This window comes from Dama dama, chromosome 3, assembly GCF_033118175.1.
Source record: "Dama dama isolate Ldn47 chromosome 3, ASM3311817v1, whole genome shotgun sequence".
NCBI lineage: Eukaryota > Metazoa > Chordata > Mammalia > Artiodactyla > Cervidae > Dama > Dama dama.
The window spans coordinates 44,701,506-44,717,029 of NC_083683.1; the positions used below are offsets into that span (position 1 = coordinate 44,701,506).

At 42.4% G+C, this 15,524-nt stretch overlaps 1 protein-coding gene across 8 annotated transcripts in view; it reads right to left on the reverse strand.

Moving 5' to 3' along the window:
* The window catches only part of SLC4A8 (solute carrier family 4 member 8), an 89,597-nt gene that overhangs the window by 15,426 nt on the left and 58,647 nt on the right, over positions 1-15,524 (reverse strand). For 5 of the 8 annotated variants that reach the window (XM_061127578.1, XM_061127577.1, XM_061127576.1 and 2 more), the window contains 8 exons: positions 12,463-12,624; positions 11,312-11,563; positions 8,533-8,601; positions 7,117-7,290; positions 4,711-4,848; positions 3,135-3,226; positions 1,149-1,244; positions 753-818 (listed from right to left, as the gene is read on the reverse strand). In XM_061127578.1, the coding sequence (XP_060983561.1) occupies positions 782-818; positions 1,149-1,244; positions 3,135-3,226; positions 4,711-4,848; positions 7,117-7,290; positions 8,533-8,601; positions 11,312-11,563; positions 12,463-12,624 (1,020 nt within the window). In that variant the 3' untranslated portion in view covers positions 753-781. Of the gene's footprint in view, positions 1-752; positions 819-1,148; positions 1,245-3,134; positions 3,227-4,710; positions 4,849-7,116; positions 7,291-8,532; positions 8,602-11,311; positions 11,564-12,462; positions 12,625-15,524 lie in introns of those variants that run through there. The other 3 variants (XR_009690235.1, XR_009690229.1, XM_061127574.1) reach the window with 1 other exon arrangement.

Sequence of the window (15,524 nt, forward strand, 5' to 3'; positions counted from 1 at the left end):
ATTAGACAAAAAGGGAACACATGATTCATTCCTGCTTTTAACACAATACTTTGAAGATGTCACCACAATTTGGATCTGGCTATATTTTAAGTTCATTTACAAGTAGACTAGTTCTCAACTAAAAATAATCATGTGCGTTATACTTTCGACAGCTGCCTGGATTTTCCTCTGAAGGAAACAAGATTCTATATTTCACTCACATTCAGCACAGATTTATTTTAACCCATTCGATGAAGAAATAACCCACCACTACCACCCACTGGTGGCTGTGACTTTCCAGAGCAGCCTTATGAATGAAACAGTTATTACCCCCATTTCATGGCTGAATAAACCAAGTGCCAGAAACAGTGGTCTGCCCAGTTACACATGAAATTTATAGCTAGGCCAAGTCTCCTAACCTAGCCTACTGAATTTTTTCTTTTTTTTTAAGCTAGAAAAATCACCTTTAGTAAAACCTAAGATTTCACCTTCAATTATCTGATGACTTAGTGTTTGGACCAAATTATTTATGTAATTTGAGTACACAGCCTACCTCAATGTAGGCAAAAATGCCTCAAGTCTTTCCCTTTTCTTCATGAACCAGATTAAGATTGATCTATGCTACTGACAAACGATATTCAGAATTTGGTTTTCAAAATAAGAACAGTTATAATTTAATATTTCAAAATCTTTATGAGACAATAATTCTAATTATGGAACAAGTTAAATAGGTTAAAGTCTATATCAATATTATCAACACTATCCAAATATTGTCAGGATTTTCCAGTTTGTATGGCTGCAATCACCAGAGAGATGCTCTACCGATTTTGAAATGGGAACTAGAAAGAGGATAAAGGGAATGAAACAGATAAAGCAAATTTACATTCCAAAATAATTCCATCCTGACTTTGGGCTTGTGTAAATGGGCAGCTCAAAATAATATATCTGCTCAAATAGTTGGAAAACATTTTTGCTTCTCTTAGGCTTATAACAATTTTGTGAGGTTAGCAGCAGTCCTAGATGTGCTATTTAACAGGTAAATTCAATTTTACACCTAAAATACAGTTTATTTTCAACATGATTTCTATTTTTATTTATTTATTTTTTTTATGATTTCTATTTTTAAAAGCCAGAAATAAATAAAAATCAGCAATTATAGTTCTCTTTACCTCTTTTCCTTTGTGTTTCCGGAATTCATACTGAGAGCTTTCCAGACCGTGGTTTTAGGCATTTCATCAGATATATTAATCTCAGAGGGGTCACATCTGAAATCAATGCTTAGGACAGTCAGTGTCAGACATACAAATAAGACATATACCCCAGTCTGTGATGCCCGCCACCCACCAGAAGGGAAAAGAAGAAGTCTGAGGGGGCTCGTCTCATAGCTCTCGCAGCACTAGGAACCAGATGGTTGGAATTCGAAAGGCAAGGTGGCCCGTGAGTCAGAGCTGAGGGCTGGGCTGGGGTGCTGGCAAGTGGCCAGCCCTGCCTGCACAGTTCTGCTCTCCTCTGAAGGGCCCCTCTGGCGAAGCTGGTGACAGCACTGTGATGCCCATAGTGGCGGCATCAGGAGCTACAACTGACTGAGCGCTCGCTGTGTGCCAGGCATGGGGCTAAGCACTCTTTGTTCCTTTTCTCATTTACACGGCCAGATCTTTTCCATTTGTAGTTTACAAAGGTCTGTTACAATGTGGTGTCTTAACGATTATAGCATCAGAGATGATTAACATCCTCACTCTGAATGTGTAGAAACCAAAGCTTGTAGGGTTAAGAGACCATCCAAGGTCAAACATGCATAAGTGGAAAATCAAGACCTTGAATCCTGTCCTTGGTCTCCTAGAAACTCCCATGCCCCCAGTACTCTGAAGTTTTCCACATGCCAGACTGTTTCTTTCTAAAAGGCCGAGAGGAGGCAACACCTGCTAGGAAAGGAACATGGCCCCTACTTCACCACAGAGAATGCAAAGTCTCTGGCTCCTTGCATGGCAACTTACAGAAAGTTTATTAAGGACCAAAGATTCCATTTCTTTGTGGTCAGTGTTTTTTTTTAAGTTAAATACTCATAGTAACAGAGTTAGAATGGTGGTTACCAGAGGCTGAGGGGTGGGGGACAAGGGGAGATATTGATCAAAGGGTACAAACTTCCCATTAAAAGATGAGTTAGTTCTGAAGACTTAATATAGAGCATGGTGACTATAGCTAGTAATAAGAATGTATTGTATACTTGAAATTTGCTAAGAAAGTAGATCTCAGCTGTTCTCTCCACCCACAAAAAAGGAATGGTAAGTATAGGAAGTGATGAATGTGCTGTCAATTTGATTAAAGTAATTTCTTTTACTATATATATTTATATATTATATATAATGTTGCATACCTTAAATACATATTACTTTCAGTTGTCATAAATAAATGAATAAAAGGCCAAAGAAAAGCTTTTCCTCTTCTCTCCCTCAGTATAAACCACAATGAATTCAATAAGTCAGCAGTAAATTATCCAGCATCTAGATGGCCCAGATCCCTTCTCTCTCCCTTTTCTGTTCCCTCTCCACCTCTGGACTTCTTTCAGCTTGTGTATTCCTCTCTCAAAGTGGAAACAAAATGCCAGGAATGAAAGTAAAAATGGACCGATTTAGCATCCTGTGATTTGTGGTGAGCAGACCACGAATAGGTTGAACTGACCAAAAGGCTAAGATCACTGGCAGAAGTAAGGAATTAGAGGAATCCCAGTTCAGTTTCCCCTTGGGTTCTAGGACTGCAGTTGCCATGAGCCAAGCTGGAAGGGGCTCGGCTGCCTATCCCCCAAAGGCTTGCCTAAGCATGGGAACTTCATGCCCACTAGAATGACAAGCATAGCCTGTATCCTATTCACCTTTGGAAGGCGGCAGAGATAGGCAGAAAGAGCACTGGTTTGAGGAGAGCATGAACTTTGGAAGCAGGGTCCTCCCATGACTCCCTTAACTGGCACAGTGGCTGACGCATGGCATGCCCTCAGGAAACCATGAAAGGAAGGGTGTTTTCATAGGTTGCAACTGAGAGGTTGAATGTTTAGCTTTTTATACCAGCAGCTACATTCATGCCCCAACCCCCACCACAAAGCCAGAATGTTTACAGAACCACTGAAAGAAGTCAACTCCTCCATGTTCTGGGAGCTTTACCTGAAACTGTTGTTCTTTCCAGGACTACTTAGTAACTTCCTGCTCTCTAAGGGGAACTTGTCTCCCCCAATTTCTAACATTTTCTCAGCCTCCTGCAAGAAAAAGAGACATTATTTTACCTTGGATCAAGGTAGTCTACACCAGCCCATTTTTCAATCCCTATAATTTCTACCTAATTTTCTCTCACATTTATTATAAGAGAATGTAGCTATGTTCTTTCATAGTTTTGACTCACCATAAACTGAGTGACAATCCAATATCTGCACCTACTGAACAGTACTTAAAAAAAAAAAAACCTGAATCTGAGTAAACCTTTAGATACAACTACCAATTTACTGGAAAGAGGAGCCCGACAGGCTACAGCCAATGGCATTGCAAATGATTTAGCGACTGCACAACAATATTGCTAACTATAGTCATGAGGCTGGATATTATAACCCCAGAACTTACTCATCTCATTGACCACCTTCACCTATCACAGCCCTACCCCTTAGCGCTCTGTGATGCCACCAGACTCCAGTCTGGAGATTTTATCTCTGAGATTACTCCTAATTCCCACCCTGGCAAGCCCTATAGAAATATTGGTGATGTGGAGGACATTACTCACTCTAGTCTTCCTTTCCTCTGCAACCAGTGTGAAATCCCCCACAATAACATACCCTATGTGTTAGCCTGTGGACTTTTGGACTATCCTACTTTTGGTTTAACTTACTATAGGCTTCTTGTTGTTCAGTCACTAAGTCGTGTCTGACTCTTTTGCGACCCCATAGTCTGTAGTCCACCAGGCTCCTCTGTCCATGGGTTTCCCATGCAAGAATATTGGAGTGGGTTACCACTTTCTTCTCCAGGGGATCTTCCTGACCCAGAGATTGAATTTTTGGCTTATCCTTATATAGGATCACTGTACTGTACATCTTAAACTTACACCATATTATGTGTCAATTATATCTTAAAAAAAATTAGATTTTCAAAATTCAAGATTTTGGGAAAAAGTTCCTCTAAAATGAATTTCAAAGTGCCTATTTCAGGCACTAACTGGATGTGGAAACTCTTTCAGGCTCATTCTTGGACTGGTATTTTCATTTTGCTACACATCCATTCTTTGCACATATTATAAGCCACTGACTGAAGGTCCATTGTGTGGATGGCAGATGCCAAGTGCTCAGGAAAATGAGAAAGGACAGAAAGTCCTATACAAGTTATCTCTGTGAACCACAACACCATCTGCAATTAAGTATGTAACAAATACTGTCAGAAAATAATAGATTTTGAATAATTATCAAATTAGACCTTTGGGAAAACATAAACTATTCAATCTGATAATAAAAGCAGATTCACATTCATATTCTAAGTGTAAACCTGGTAAGTAGGCTGTAGACAAACAGAGGAAAAAACAACTGGTTATCAAATTTAAAGATGAAGGGCAGATATCGGCTGAGAATATCTTCAGAGTAATCTTCCCCAATCCTAAATATAACCCTTGGGATTCCAGACATGCTGACTTTTCATGTGGCCCTTCCTATGTTCTGTAATTTGAGGCTGCCGCAAAGTGTGCAGTTGGTGCAAGAACTATGACCTCTTCCTCCTTGGCCTTCTTCTTGGCATCATCCAACTTTTTCTTTTTGCTCTCAGGCATGAGATCATCCAACCAGCTCAACTCCCGCTTAGAGAAACAGAGATCCATGACTTTCCTGACAAAGACCAAGGCCAAAACCTGAAGAAATACAGAGAAAATAAATTAAAAAGGCTTGTTCCCTTCTGGAGTGAAAAACCAAGTCTTATATTCACAGCAGACTAGGACATGTCAGGCAGAATCAAACTCATAATAATCATCATAGTTGCCTTTTATTGAGGCTCTCTGTACCAGATACTAAGTGTTTTATATATAATATTTTATTTAACTATCATCATAACAACTCTACAACTTATTAATTCCCTACTTGAACTAATTTAATTTCTTCATTGAAAAGAGAAACCCTCATCGTCAGATTGCCATAAGAGCTGTCTTCTCCTGGCCCGAGGCCAGCTGGAAGGGCTAGAGGGCAGGATAGGGGTGGCAAGCCTCTCTAGGAGATGGTTTTGGTGGGGCCAGTTATACCCAAACCAAGCATGGGCCACCACAGGGTTAGGGAGCCTTGAAGGGCCATCTGGATTTCCTCTGGTCCTCTGCCTGTACATTTACTTGCAAAGCCTTGCTTTGTGTCTGCCGCATGGATCTCGAGTGGTTTCTGTCTCTGGCCTCTGACGTGGTTTGACACTCATTCTATAAATGAGGAAACTGAGGCCCAGGGAGAAAAGGTAACTGCCTAAAATATGACAGCTAATCGGCTCAATAGAGATGACCAGAGTTCTCAACTACTTCTCTACTTTCTCCCCATTAGGGCCATTTCAGCCAAAGGAGAACCAGTAATAAGCCTCAATGCCCTGCCTGGACTGACTGGTGTTCACCAGCTAAATCCGGTGACTGGACCAGAAATGGGACAAATCTGGATAACTGCATTCATTTCCCCTTAATTTCAACAACTATTTTCACAATAAATTCAAAATTGAAAGTATCCCTTCCAGGAGTCGCTGGGAATTTACTATTTCTTTAACCAGACACTCAAGCCCTGAGCATAGCACCCCAATGCAGAACCCTACATGTATTCTGACAAAACTGAGAATCCCATCAGGAAGATATATATCTAGGAGATTGGGGAAAAAGAACCCTGAAGTTTCCTCATCCTTGAATATTCTCCCAGGAAGACAGACTTCAAAAGTCTGTAAATGAATACTCGATATTACCCTCATGGCCTTTTCCCTCCGGAGGCCCATCCTTTGGGTAACTTTCAAACACTGAGTGCTCAGCATTCTCGTGACATAGAGTGAGCCAGAGAGAGGAAGGCATCAAGAGGACAAGATGAAACAGTGCGGTGGTCAGGTGGCATGTATTTCATCATCACCCTGGTTTTAGGAAACAGGTTGTCACCGGTTGCACCACATAGTTCAGCTTTCCTGGTCTCCTTCCCAAAGCCCTTGTTTCAGTTTGAAAGGAGGTAAGGATGTCCCAGCCACTTTTCAGTGCTACACACCTCTTCCTCTCTCCCATTTCCACCACTATAGACACTTCTGATTGCAATGAATTCTAAACTGGAACCATACTGCTTTCAGATAATATGCAAATTATCATAAACATAGAGTCCTCTCTCCATATCAAATTCATGAAAGAAAGATAAATATTAATAAATAGAAAGAAATACAGACAGGCAGAAAGGCAGACAGACAGTCTTGAAAAAAACATGGCAAACTACTACACACATGCATCCACACCTCAAGGTCCCCTAAATAATGCTTGGTCTATGAAGACCAACCAAAAAAACAGGAACTCACCATCAATAAAGGACTAATACCCAGAATACAGAAAGAACTCCTAAGACTCAACAACAGAAAAACAAACCACCTTATCTCAAAATGGGCAGAGGACTTGAACAGACACTGCTCTAAAGAAGATATACCAATGGCCAATAAGCACATGAAAAGATGCTCAACATAACTTATCACTGGGGACATTAAAACCAAATCAAAACCACAATGAGATACTAATTCACACCCATTAGGATGGATGTTCTCCAAAAAACCCCCCTGACACAACATGGATGGACCTTGAAGACATTATGCTAAGTGAAGCAAGCCAGTCACAAAAGGACAAATACTGTGATTCCACTCACATGAGGTCCTGAGAGGAGTCAAATTCATAAAGACAGAAATTAGAATGGTGGTTGCCAGGGACTGAGGGGAGTTATTGGTTCACAGGTACAGAGTTTCAAGTTTTGCAAGATGAAGAAGGTTCTGAAGAAAGATGGTGGTGATGGCTGCACAACAAGGTGAATGTACTTAATGCCACTGAACTGTACAGTTAAATATAGCGAAGATGGTAAGTTTTCTATTATGCCTATTTTAGCACTATTTTTTAAAATAAAGAACAATACCTTTTAAAACTCACCATCATAGGAAAGACAATGGCAGCTGGGGATGCCTTGATGACCCAGAGCAGGACGAGGCAGGTCAGCTGGATGAGGGTGAAGAGGTGCACCTTGCGCAGCGGCACATGCCGGAGGTAAATGAAGTCCGGCTGGTGCTTCGCAGGCATCCCAAAGAGCTTCAGACGATCAAAGAACTGAAAAAAGGGAACCGGCACTTATCTTTCGGCGGTTTCCCTCGGGCTTGTTGGGCCGATTCATGTCTGTTATATCATAGGCTCTGAAAGGTAGCTAATACCATTTCTACCTGACAGAAGTAGAAACTGAGTCTCAAAGAGAACAGGTCATTCGGCCAAGGTTGGTACGGGACAGCGTCACATTTAAATCTATCTCTTCTCATTTTCAGTTCAACTGTCTTTCTTCTATCCACACTGTAGCTCCTGAGAGAGCTCTTTCTCAGGGAGTACTGAAAACAAACTAGGCCAATGGCGTTCTTCTGCTTAAAAGCCCAAATCTATTTGTTCTTGGAGGAGTTCAGAGCTTTTCACGAATTATTTAAAGAAAAAAGATAAAATGAAACCTCACAACATTCTGGATATAGAAAATACCCTTATATTATAAAAAGGAAAACAGAGACTCAGAGAGATTAAATAACCTGCCCAAAGAACTCAGTGTATAAAAGTGACTACTGGACATTCCAAAATAACAAAGAGGAACCAGCCACCAATAGAAGAAGCAGCTAAATTATCATTTTATTTATGATAAAATGAGCTAACACAAGTTAGCTCCTGATTTTCTCAATTCAAAGGACTCAGAGGAATGAGTTGATAGATGGGGAAAGACAACGTGTGACAGGAAGTAATACCTGCTTACCTGGGGCAGTTCCTATGACTTCCCAATCTCTTCACCAATGTACCCCCAGTTACACCCCCACACATTTTAGCCTGGCACCAAAACTAGTGTCATCCATGGTAACTCACTCCAGTATTCTTGTCTGCAAAATCCCACGGACAGAGGAGCCTGGAGGGCTATGGTCCACAGGGTCACAAAGAGTAGGACACAAATGAAGCAATTTGACATGCACGTATGCATGTGTAGAAGCCCGTTTGGCTTCTGACCAACCTTTCAGATCTAAGTTTACTAGCATCTGACAAAATACCTAGTGTTTAATACATGTCTGATAACTGTCTGTTGAATAAAACTGACGAAGGACTGGAACCATGGCGCTGAGTCAGGCCACCCTGGAAGTCTCTGTGCCCTCATGCCAACATGACTGTATTTTGCCCAGTGTCCAAGGGAATGTCTAAAAGAGCTTAAGCAGCAAGACTAGGAAATAGTCCCTCAAGAACTGGTTTGTGGTTCCCTAGGGAAGCTGCTCTCCCTGGTCAGGAAGGGGAGCTCACAGAGGGAAGACGCTGCCTGACTGAACCCCACAGTACCTGAATTCCCTGCAGGGAAGACACTCCCATGTAGAGGAAGACTCCATACAGGACCGGCATCGGGATAAACTGAAGATGAAAGGGCAGAGACCAGCAATTCAATGTGGTATCACAGCACACTCAAGATTATATAAACTGCCAAACCTCCAAGAAGGAAGCAAACTCCCAAAATCACTGCAGAAATGCTGCATTCGCTTCTGCTGTCTTTACATGATTAAGAAGCAGAAGTGAAAACAGAAGCTGACAATGATACAAATCATTTTGTTCTGAAATGAAATGATTACATGTAAGTGTAATCTGGTCCTGGTTAAATCATAGGCCTCACATCTTCTCCCCATCTGGTTCTTCCTCCTCCAGGGAAATGGGCAGGCGCATACACACATATGCACACACACACACTCACGCCTCTCTTTTACAGAACTGAAATATTTTAAATCTTTTGTAATCACATAATCATCTCCTCAGGGATTTGGTATATTTTAATATAGGCTAAAAGCATTTGCTTTTTAGTAATTAGAGACTTGAGGGCAGGGGTAGGGGGGTATTTTGTCAAATAAAGAATGGGGAGAAATGGCAACATGATTCTATTGCACTTGAATACACATGCAGGCTTCCCACATTATACCAATCTAGGTAATTTTCAGAGCAACTTTACGAGGTAATGAGGCCCATGGAATTAAGGCAAAGAAAATATCACTGCAAAGACTACACTCAACTTGCTTTTATTCTGGGGCTAAAGAACATTTCTAAACATAATTCTTCTTTGAACTAGAAAATCCCCATTGGATTTTATGTTGTTCTGGCTCTAGAGTGAGTAGACATCTCAATTTGGTGCTAACCTCGTTAGAAGAACTACTGAATGATTTCCCAAAAGAATCCTCCTGAGACTGTACTAGGAAGGCCAGACAATGACCACCACCATGACTTCATGGTTACGTTCCCAAAGGAGCAGACACCTTTGGGCTCCTCCAGATGGCACCCACATCAGAGGTGGGGGTGGAGGTGGGCCAGGGACAGACAGTAGAAGGGGGAAGGGGCATGAGGAGAGGTGGCAAGATTAAGTGGAAGGTAAGGGAGCAGGAGGAGGGTTCAGAATCCTGTCCCACCTCTGCCAATTTGCACCCTTAAACAGCATCTGCATTGTAGGCCGAAGTGGTTGACGAGTCACTAAAAAAGTGGGAGGAGGAGGCAAGGGAGATAAGTAAGTGCTCCTCAATGGCTGGGGCTTGAACTTTCTTTTTTATCCTGTTTTTCCCACAGGCAGGCCTTTCAGCCACAAAAAAACTTTTTCCTCATGTTCAAGGTAGCTTCCATCTTTCCAAAAATCCTCTTTTCACCCCATGTCTCATATCAGCCACTGCCCATTTTGCTGTTCTACTTTAATAGAAAAAACTTTATAGAGTTGTCTGCCCACACTCTCTTTACTTCCTCACCACCTATATACTCTTCAGATCCCATCACTCAGCTTCTACAGTATTGTTCCAATGAATCTGCTCTTGGCAAGTCTCATTAGGCCTCCATGTTGCCAAACCCAATGATCTTGGTTTGGTCTTCATTTTTCCAGACAGTTTCCAACCAATCATTCCCCTCGCTTGAACTCCCTGACGTCATACGCTCCTGGTTCTCCCCCTCCCTCTCTGGCAGCTCCTCTGAGTCTCTGTTGCTGTCTCCTCCTCTACTGACCTTCTAAACATTGGACCTCTGTGGACTCTGCTCTTCTCTCCACTCCTCCTCTTTTATAGCTACCCTTCCCCCTGAGTGAGCTCATCTATGCCCCTGGCTTTCACTACCACTGATGTGCTGCTGACTCCCACATTTATATTTCTAGTCTAGTAACCTCCCCTAGCCTCTTCATTCAGGTGCCTACCAAACATCTCACTCAAATCTGATCACAGCCCACCCCTTACAAAATCACTTCCTCCTTCATACAGTCTTTTCCACTTTAAATGCCATCACTCTCCACCCAGATGGTCAAGCCAAAAACTTAGCAGTCATTTTGATTTTACCATTTTCCCATTCCATATCCAGTCAACCAACGAGACCTGATCTCCTCCAAGATATACAGAAGTCATGCCTTTTATGCATTCCTTACTACCAACTTCCCTATCCAACTAACCATCCTCTCTCACCTGTAACAGACTCACCAGTCTCTCTACCTCTACTTTTCCTCAACCTTAAATACTTATTCTCTAGATGTGAGCCAGAGAGACCTTTTAAAAAAATACTAAATGGATAATGCCCCTCTACTGTTAAAGCCCTTTGAAGGTTACCTTTACCAGTGTCAACAAGCCCTACAATGATCTGTCCTTGCCCTCTTCAATCTCATCTCGCGTGCTTTTGCCTTAACATCCCTGAGCCACATGGCCCTGGCAGCTCCTAGAACATGTATCATGATTTCTCACCTCAGGACTTGTCTAGACTGCTTTTCTGCCTTCGCCCCATGTCCTCTCCCACCACACATGGCAGGGCTGGCTCCATCTCATCTTAAACACCATTTCCTTAGAGAGGCCTTCTCTGACCACACTAACAAAACACATCCCTTTAATTCTCTATAGAACCATACAACACTGTATATTTCCTTTGATCACATATTACATTCTGCAATTACCTTGTTTATTTTCTTAACTAACTTCCTTAACTACATCTTGTCTGTCATGCTCCACTTAGAATAAACTCCTCAGGGCAGGTGTTCGTATGTGTATCTATTTGTCATACCACTGCATTCCCAGCACAAATCAGGCACTTAATATTTACCTAATGAACAAATGAATAGTTTTACCTTTAATATAGTTGTCATGAAGACTGAGCAGCCCATCAACACAAAGATCATAAGGCCTGTCACTCTCTGTTCTCGGATGCCCAAGAACTTGGGCTGTTCTCCTGGGGCAGAGCACTCAGATTCCAGTTTGAGGCTATTCACGTGCGTGATGGATAGGACAGTTGCAGCCACAAACCAGGGCAGGCCCATGATGGAGCAGACACCCAGCATGATGGCCACCATCAGCAGGTCCAGGTGGTAGCCACATCCTTTCTGTGGGGAAACAGAGTCTCCATCACCATCAGTGGGCTGGCTGTAGTGGGACATAGGACAGTGAGCTAAGAGTCTCAGGCCCAAAGCAGGAAGGATAAGGAAGGGGTCCAGGGATTCCAGAAGAGTCTTGCAGCCCCTCCTGGTTTGGAGGGAACAGAGAAGAAAGAGAAACCTTAGCGGGTCCTACACATGCCAATATCCAATTTTTATCCAAGTGTCCCCAGATCTCACCCTGAGTATCACATATTCAAAGATTCATCCTTTCTCGGCAGAGTAGCCAGAGACACATCTTGACCATTCTAGAGGGTCGACCCTACAGGAGTTGGCGATAGATAGGTTCCTATAAACACTCCCCATTCCTTGCCAAATATGGATGTTGCCTACTCTAGGTAATGAAGGAATAGAGACAAGTCATGAAGCCTCTCACTAATAAACGTATTGGCACCAATCCTACCTCCTAGGATTCTTGGGCTCAAGGTTCAGTCTGGGAACCTCAGTAATGGACACCAATGGGAGAACAGTTGTCTCCAGGAAACTGTGGTCCAAGCCCTAACCTGAACCTCAGGAAGATAATCCTGGACCAGAGCATGTGACCATATAGGGACCACCAAGAATTCTGCCCACCAACCTCCCCCATAGGTCTGAGAGGAGAGGAATGGATTCCAAGCTTCCTTCACATTGTACAATCACGCTGTACTCTAGTTTCATCTCCAAACCAATCTCTGTCATTAATGAAGGAGTCAGAAACCCCTGGAAACTCTGTATGAGCTCCTTCCATGACTGCTTTTACCCAGGTTCTACAGTTCCTGGTCTAAATGGGCTTTTCCTAAAATTTTTTAAAGATGTAATAGGTTGCCATTATTAGTATGCCATTATTCTAGGTCAGAAATTTTTCTTACCTTGAGTTTGTGTTCCTTCCTGTTAATGATGACGGCTGTGATCTGCTGGTCCATGAATATTAAAATAGTGCAGAGCAGTGCTGGGATAACCGCAGCAATCACAGTCCACCAGGGATTGGGGCCAATAGGACTAATAATCCACCCTCGGTCATCCCGTGTTGGCTAAAGGGAAAAAGCAAGGTTTTACTTTTGTATTTTAAGTTAACTGTAGTCATTAGGGCAAAACAGATCAAACTGAATCACAATAACCACATTTCTTTTTATTCTTGAATGAAAATTCTCAAAAAAAAAAAAAAAAAAAAAAGGCATGAAATACAGAAACTCCTTAGAAAATCTATGGCTTTGTTCCAAATCTCCTTTGAAAGAGTCAGTCCTTAATTGTCAATTTCTTATGGAATATTCACCAATCCTTCACTTCCTTCCCTGGCTCTCCAAACTCCTGCGTACAGAAAAAGTGACTTTATCTCTGCATCAACCCAAATAAAATATATTAACTAATAACAAAATTTGTTGTTTAAAGAAGAATTTATAACTTCCAAAGACAATATAAATAACTTTGAATATCCTCCTCACTACTCTCCCCACCAGAAGCCATATCATGTATGTTTACAGCACAAATAAAGACAATATAGAGCCAGTTACATGGAAACTCAGGGCCTGGTCCAAGACCCACCTCCCATCAGCAATGAAACAAGGTCCAGGCCCTAGAGACCTGAGAGAGGAGACCAAAACACTGAATCTGGGGACTCGCATGATCTGGGACCCTCTCCAATGCCCCTGTAAGACCACTGTTCGTAAATCTTATAAACTAACTAAACTCCCCTAGATCTCAAAAAAAATGCCAGGGTACTCTGGGGAAGAAAAGTTCACTTTGATTGGCAAGTAGGGATGGAAGATAAAAGACCGGGGATACAAACTGGCCCCAAACTCATGAACAAAGCAAAGATTTTAATCCAAAGTATTTGGTTCCACATTGGTTATCATTTCTAGGATTCAAAGACTCTTCAATAATGTCACCAAGTCCCAAATTATCAATAGGTTAGGTTCTGAAAGTTTATAGAATCTGTGTTTCCTTAGTAATAATGTTCGAAATGGTAGTTAAATTGTTAGGTCTACACAAAAACTTATTAATCCTTGACCAACATTCAGTTCAGTTTAGTCACTCAGTCGTGTCCGACTTTGCGACCCCATGAATTGCAGCATGCTAGGCCTCCCTGTCCATCACCAACTCCCAGAGTTTACTCAAACTCATGTCCATCGAGTCAGTGATGCCATCCAGCCATCTCCTCCTCTGTCATCCCCTTCTCCTCCCGACCCCAATCCCTCCCAGCATCAGGGTCCTTTCCAATGAGTCAGTTCTTCGCATGAGGTGGCCAAAGTATTGGAGTTGCAGCTTCAGCATCAGTCCTTCCAGTGAACACCCAGGATTGATCTCCTTTAGGATGGATTCGTTGGATCTCCTTGCAGTCCAAGGGACTCTCAAGAGTCTTCTCCAACACCACAGTTCAAAAGCATCAGTTCTTCGGTGCTCAGCTTTCTTCACAGTCCAACTCTCACATCCATACATGACTACTGGAAAAACCATAGCCTTGACTAGACGGACCTTTGTTGGCAAAGTAATGTCTCTGCTTTTTAATATGCTGTCTAGGTTGGTCATAACTTTCCTTCCAAGGAGTAAGCATCTTTTAATTTCATGGCTGCAATCACCATCCACAGTGATTTTGGAGCCCCCCAAAATAAAGGCTGATACTGTTTCCACTGTTTCCCCATCTATTTCCCATGAAGTGATGGGACCAGATGCCATGATCTTAGTTTTCTGAATGTTGAGCGTTAAGCCAACTTTTTCACTCTCCTCTTTCACTTTCATCAAGAGACTCTTTAGTTCTTCTTCCCTTTCTGCCATAAGGTGGTATCATCTGCATATCTGAGGTTATTGATATTTCTCCTGGCAATCTTGATTCCAGCTTGTGCTTCTTCCAGCCCAGTGTTTCTCATGATGTACTCTGCATTAACCCATCAATAATAGTATGAGTCTTCAGACTGGGTCTTGGTCACTGGGGGTCATGTGGTGTAATAGGGAAGAGAAGAAAGAAGAAAATGTTTTCTCTGCTTCCTGAAAGGGAGATCTGCCAATGAGCAGCACTGCCTTTGACATTCTCCCATTTTCTCTGACGTCTCTCCCATCTTCAAAAGAGAGGCCTTCTTCCCAGATATCCCAGAAATTCAGTGCCTTCTGACTATCTTAAGCCTACCCATCAGGGAACCTTTCCAAGAACTGCTTAATGCTCCGAGATTACTTATTTTTACACAAAATCCATTCCTCCTGCAGTGTCGACCTCAGCCACCTATTAGAGAAAAAGCTGATCGCACTCATTTACACAGGGTGAGAATGATATATATTCTAGGAGGTATATACTTTTAAAGAGGATGTTTTTTAATCCATCAATTTCTAACTGGGTGGCATTTCAGTTGAATTTAACAAAACGAAATAAAAATTTTTCAAGCAATACAGAAAAAGATATTTTTAACCAGGCCTGCTTCAGGGAGAGAGAAAGGGAAGACGAAGGCCGACTGTGCCGGGTGTTTACGCGTTACCACGGGCCTGCGTTCCCGGCCTCCTCCTCCTGCCCAGCCTCCCCCACCCCCTCCTCTCCTGGCCCCTCTCCAGTCCCCAAGTACACCCAGGTTTCCTCTCCTCTCCACCCTGTGGGGATCTGTGGAACTGAGCTCAGCTGTTCTATTTCCTCAGTTTCCCCAGCAGTTGCCCCCAAACTGAAACAGATTTGGAGTCCCCATGTTTAGATCATCTGTTTTACTTTTTGTATAGGTTTTTGGATAAACAACAGTATTGATTATAGAGAGATATACAAACAATGAATTAGGGTTGAAGAGAGGTCATGATTACTCTGGGCGGGGCCCTAGACTGAGGGTGAAGCTCCTCCACCGCCTCACCTCCTCATGGGGCAAGATACTTGAGGAGCAGGACTGAGGCTTACAAAGAGCCTTTTCACCCTTCCCGATTTCCTAAGACAGCTAATATTCAGTGAAGTGCTGTGAACCAG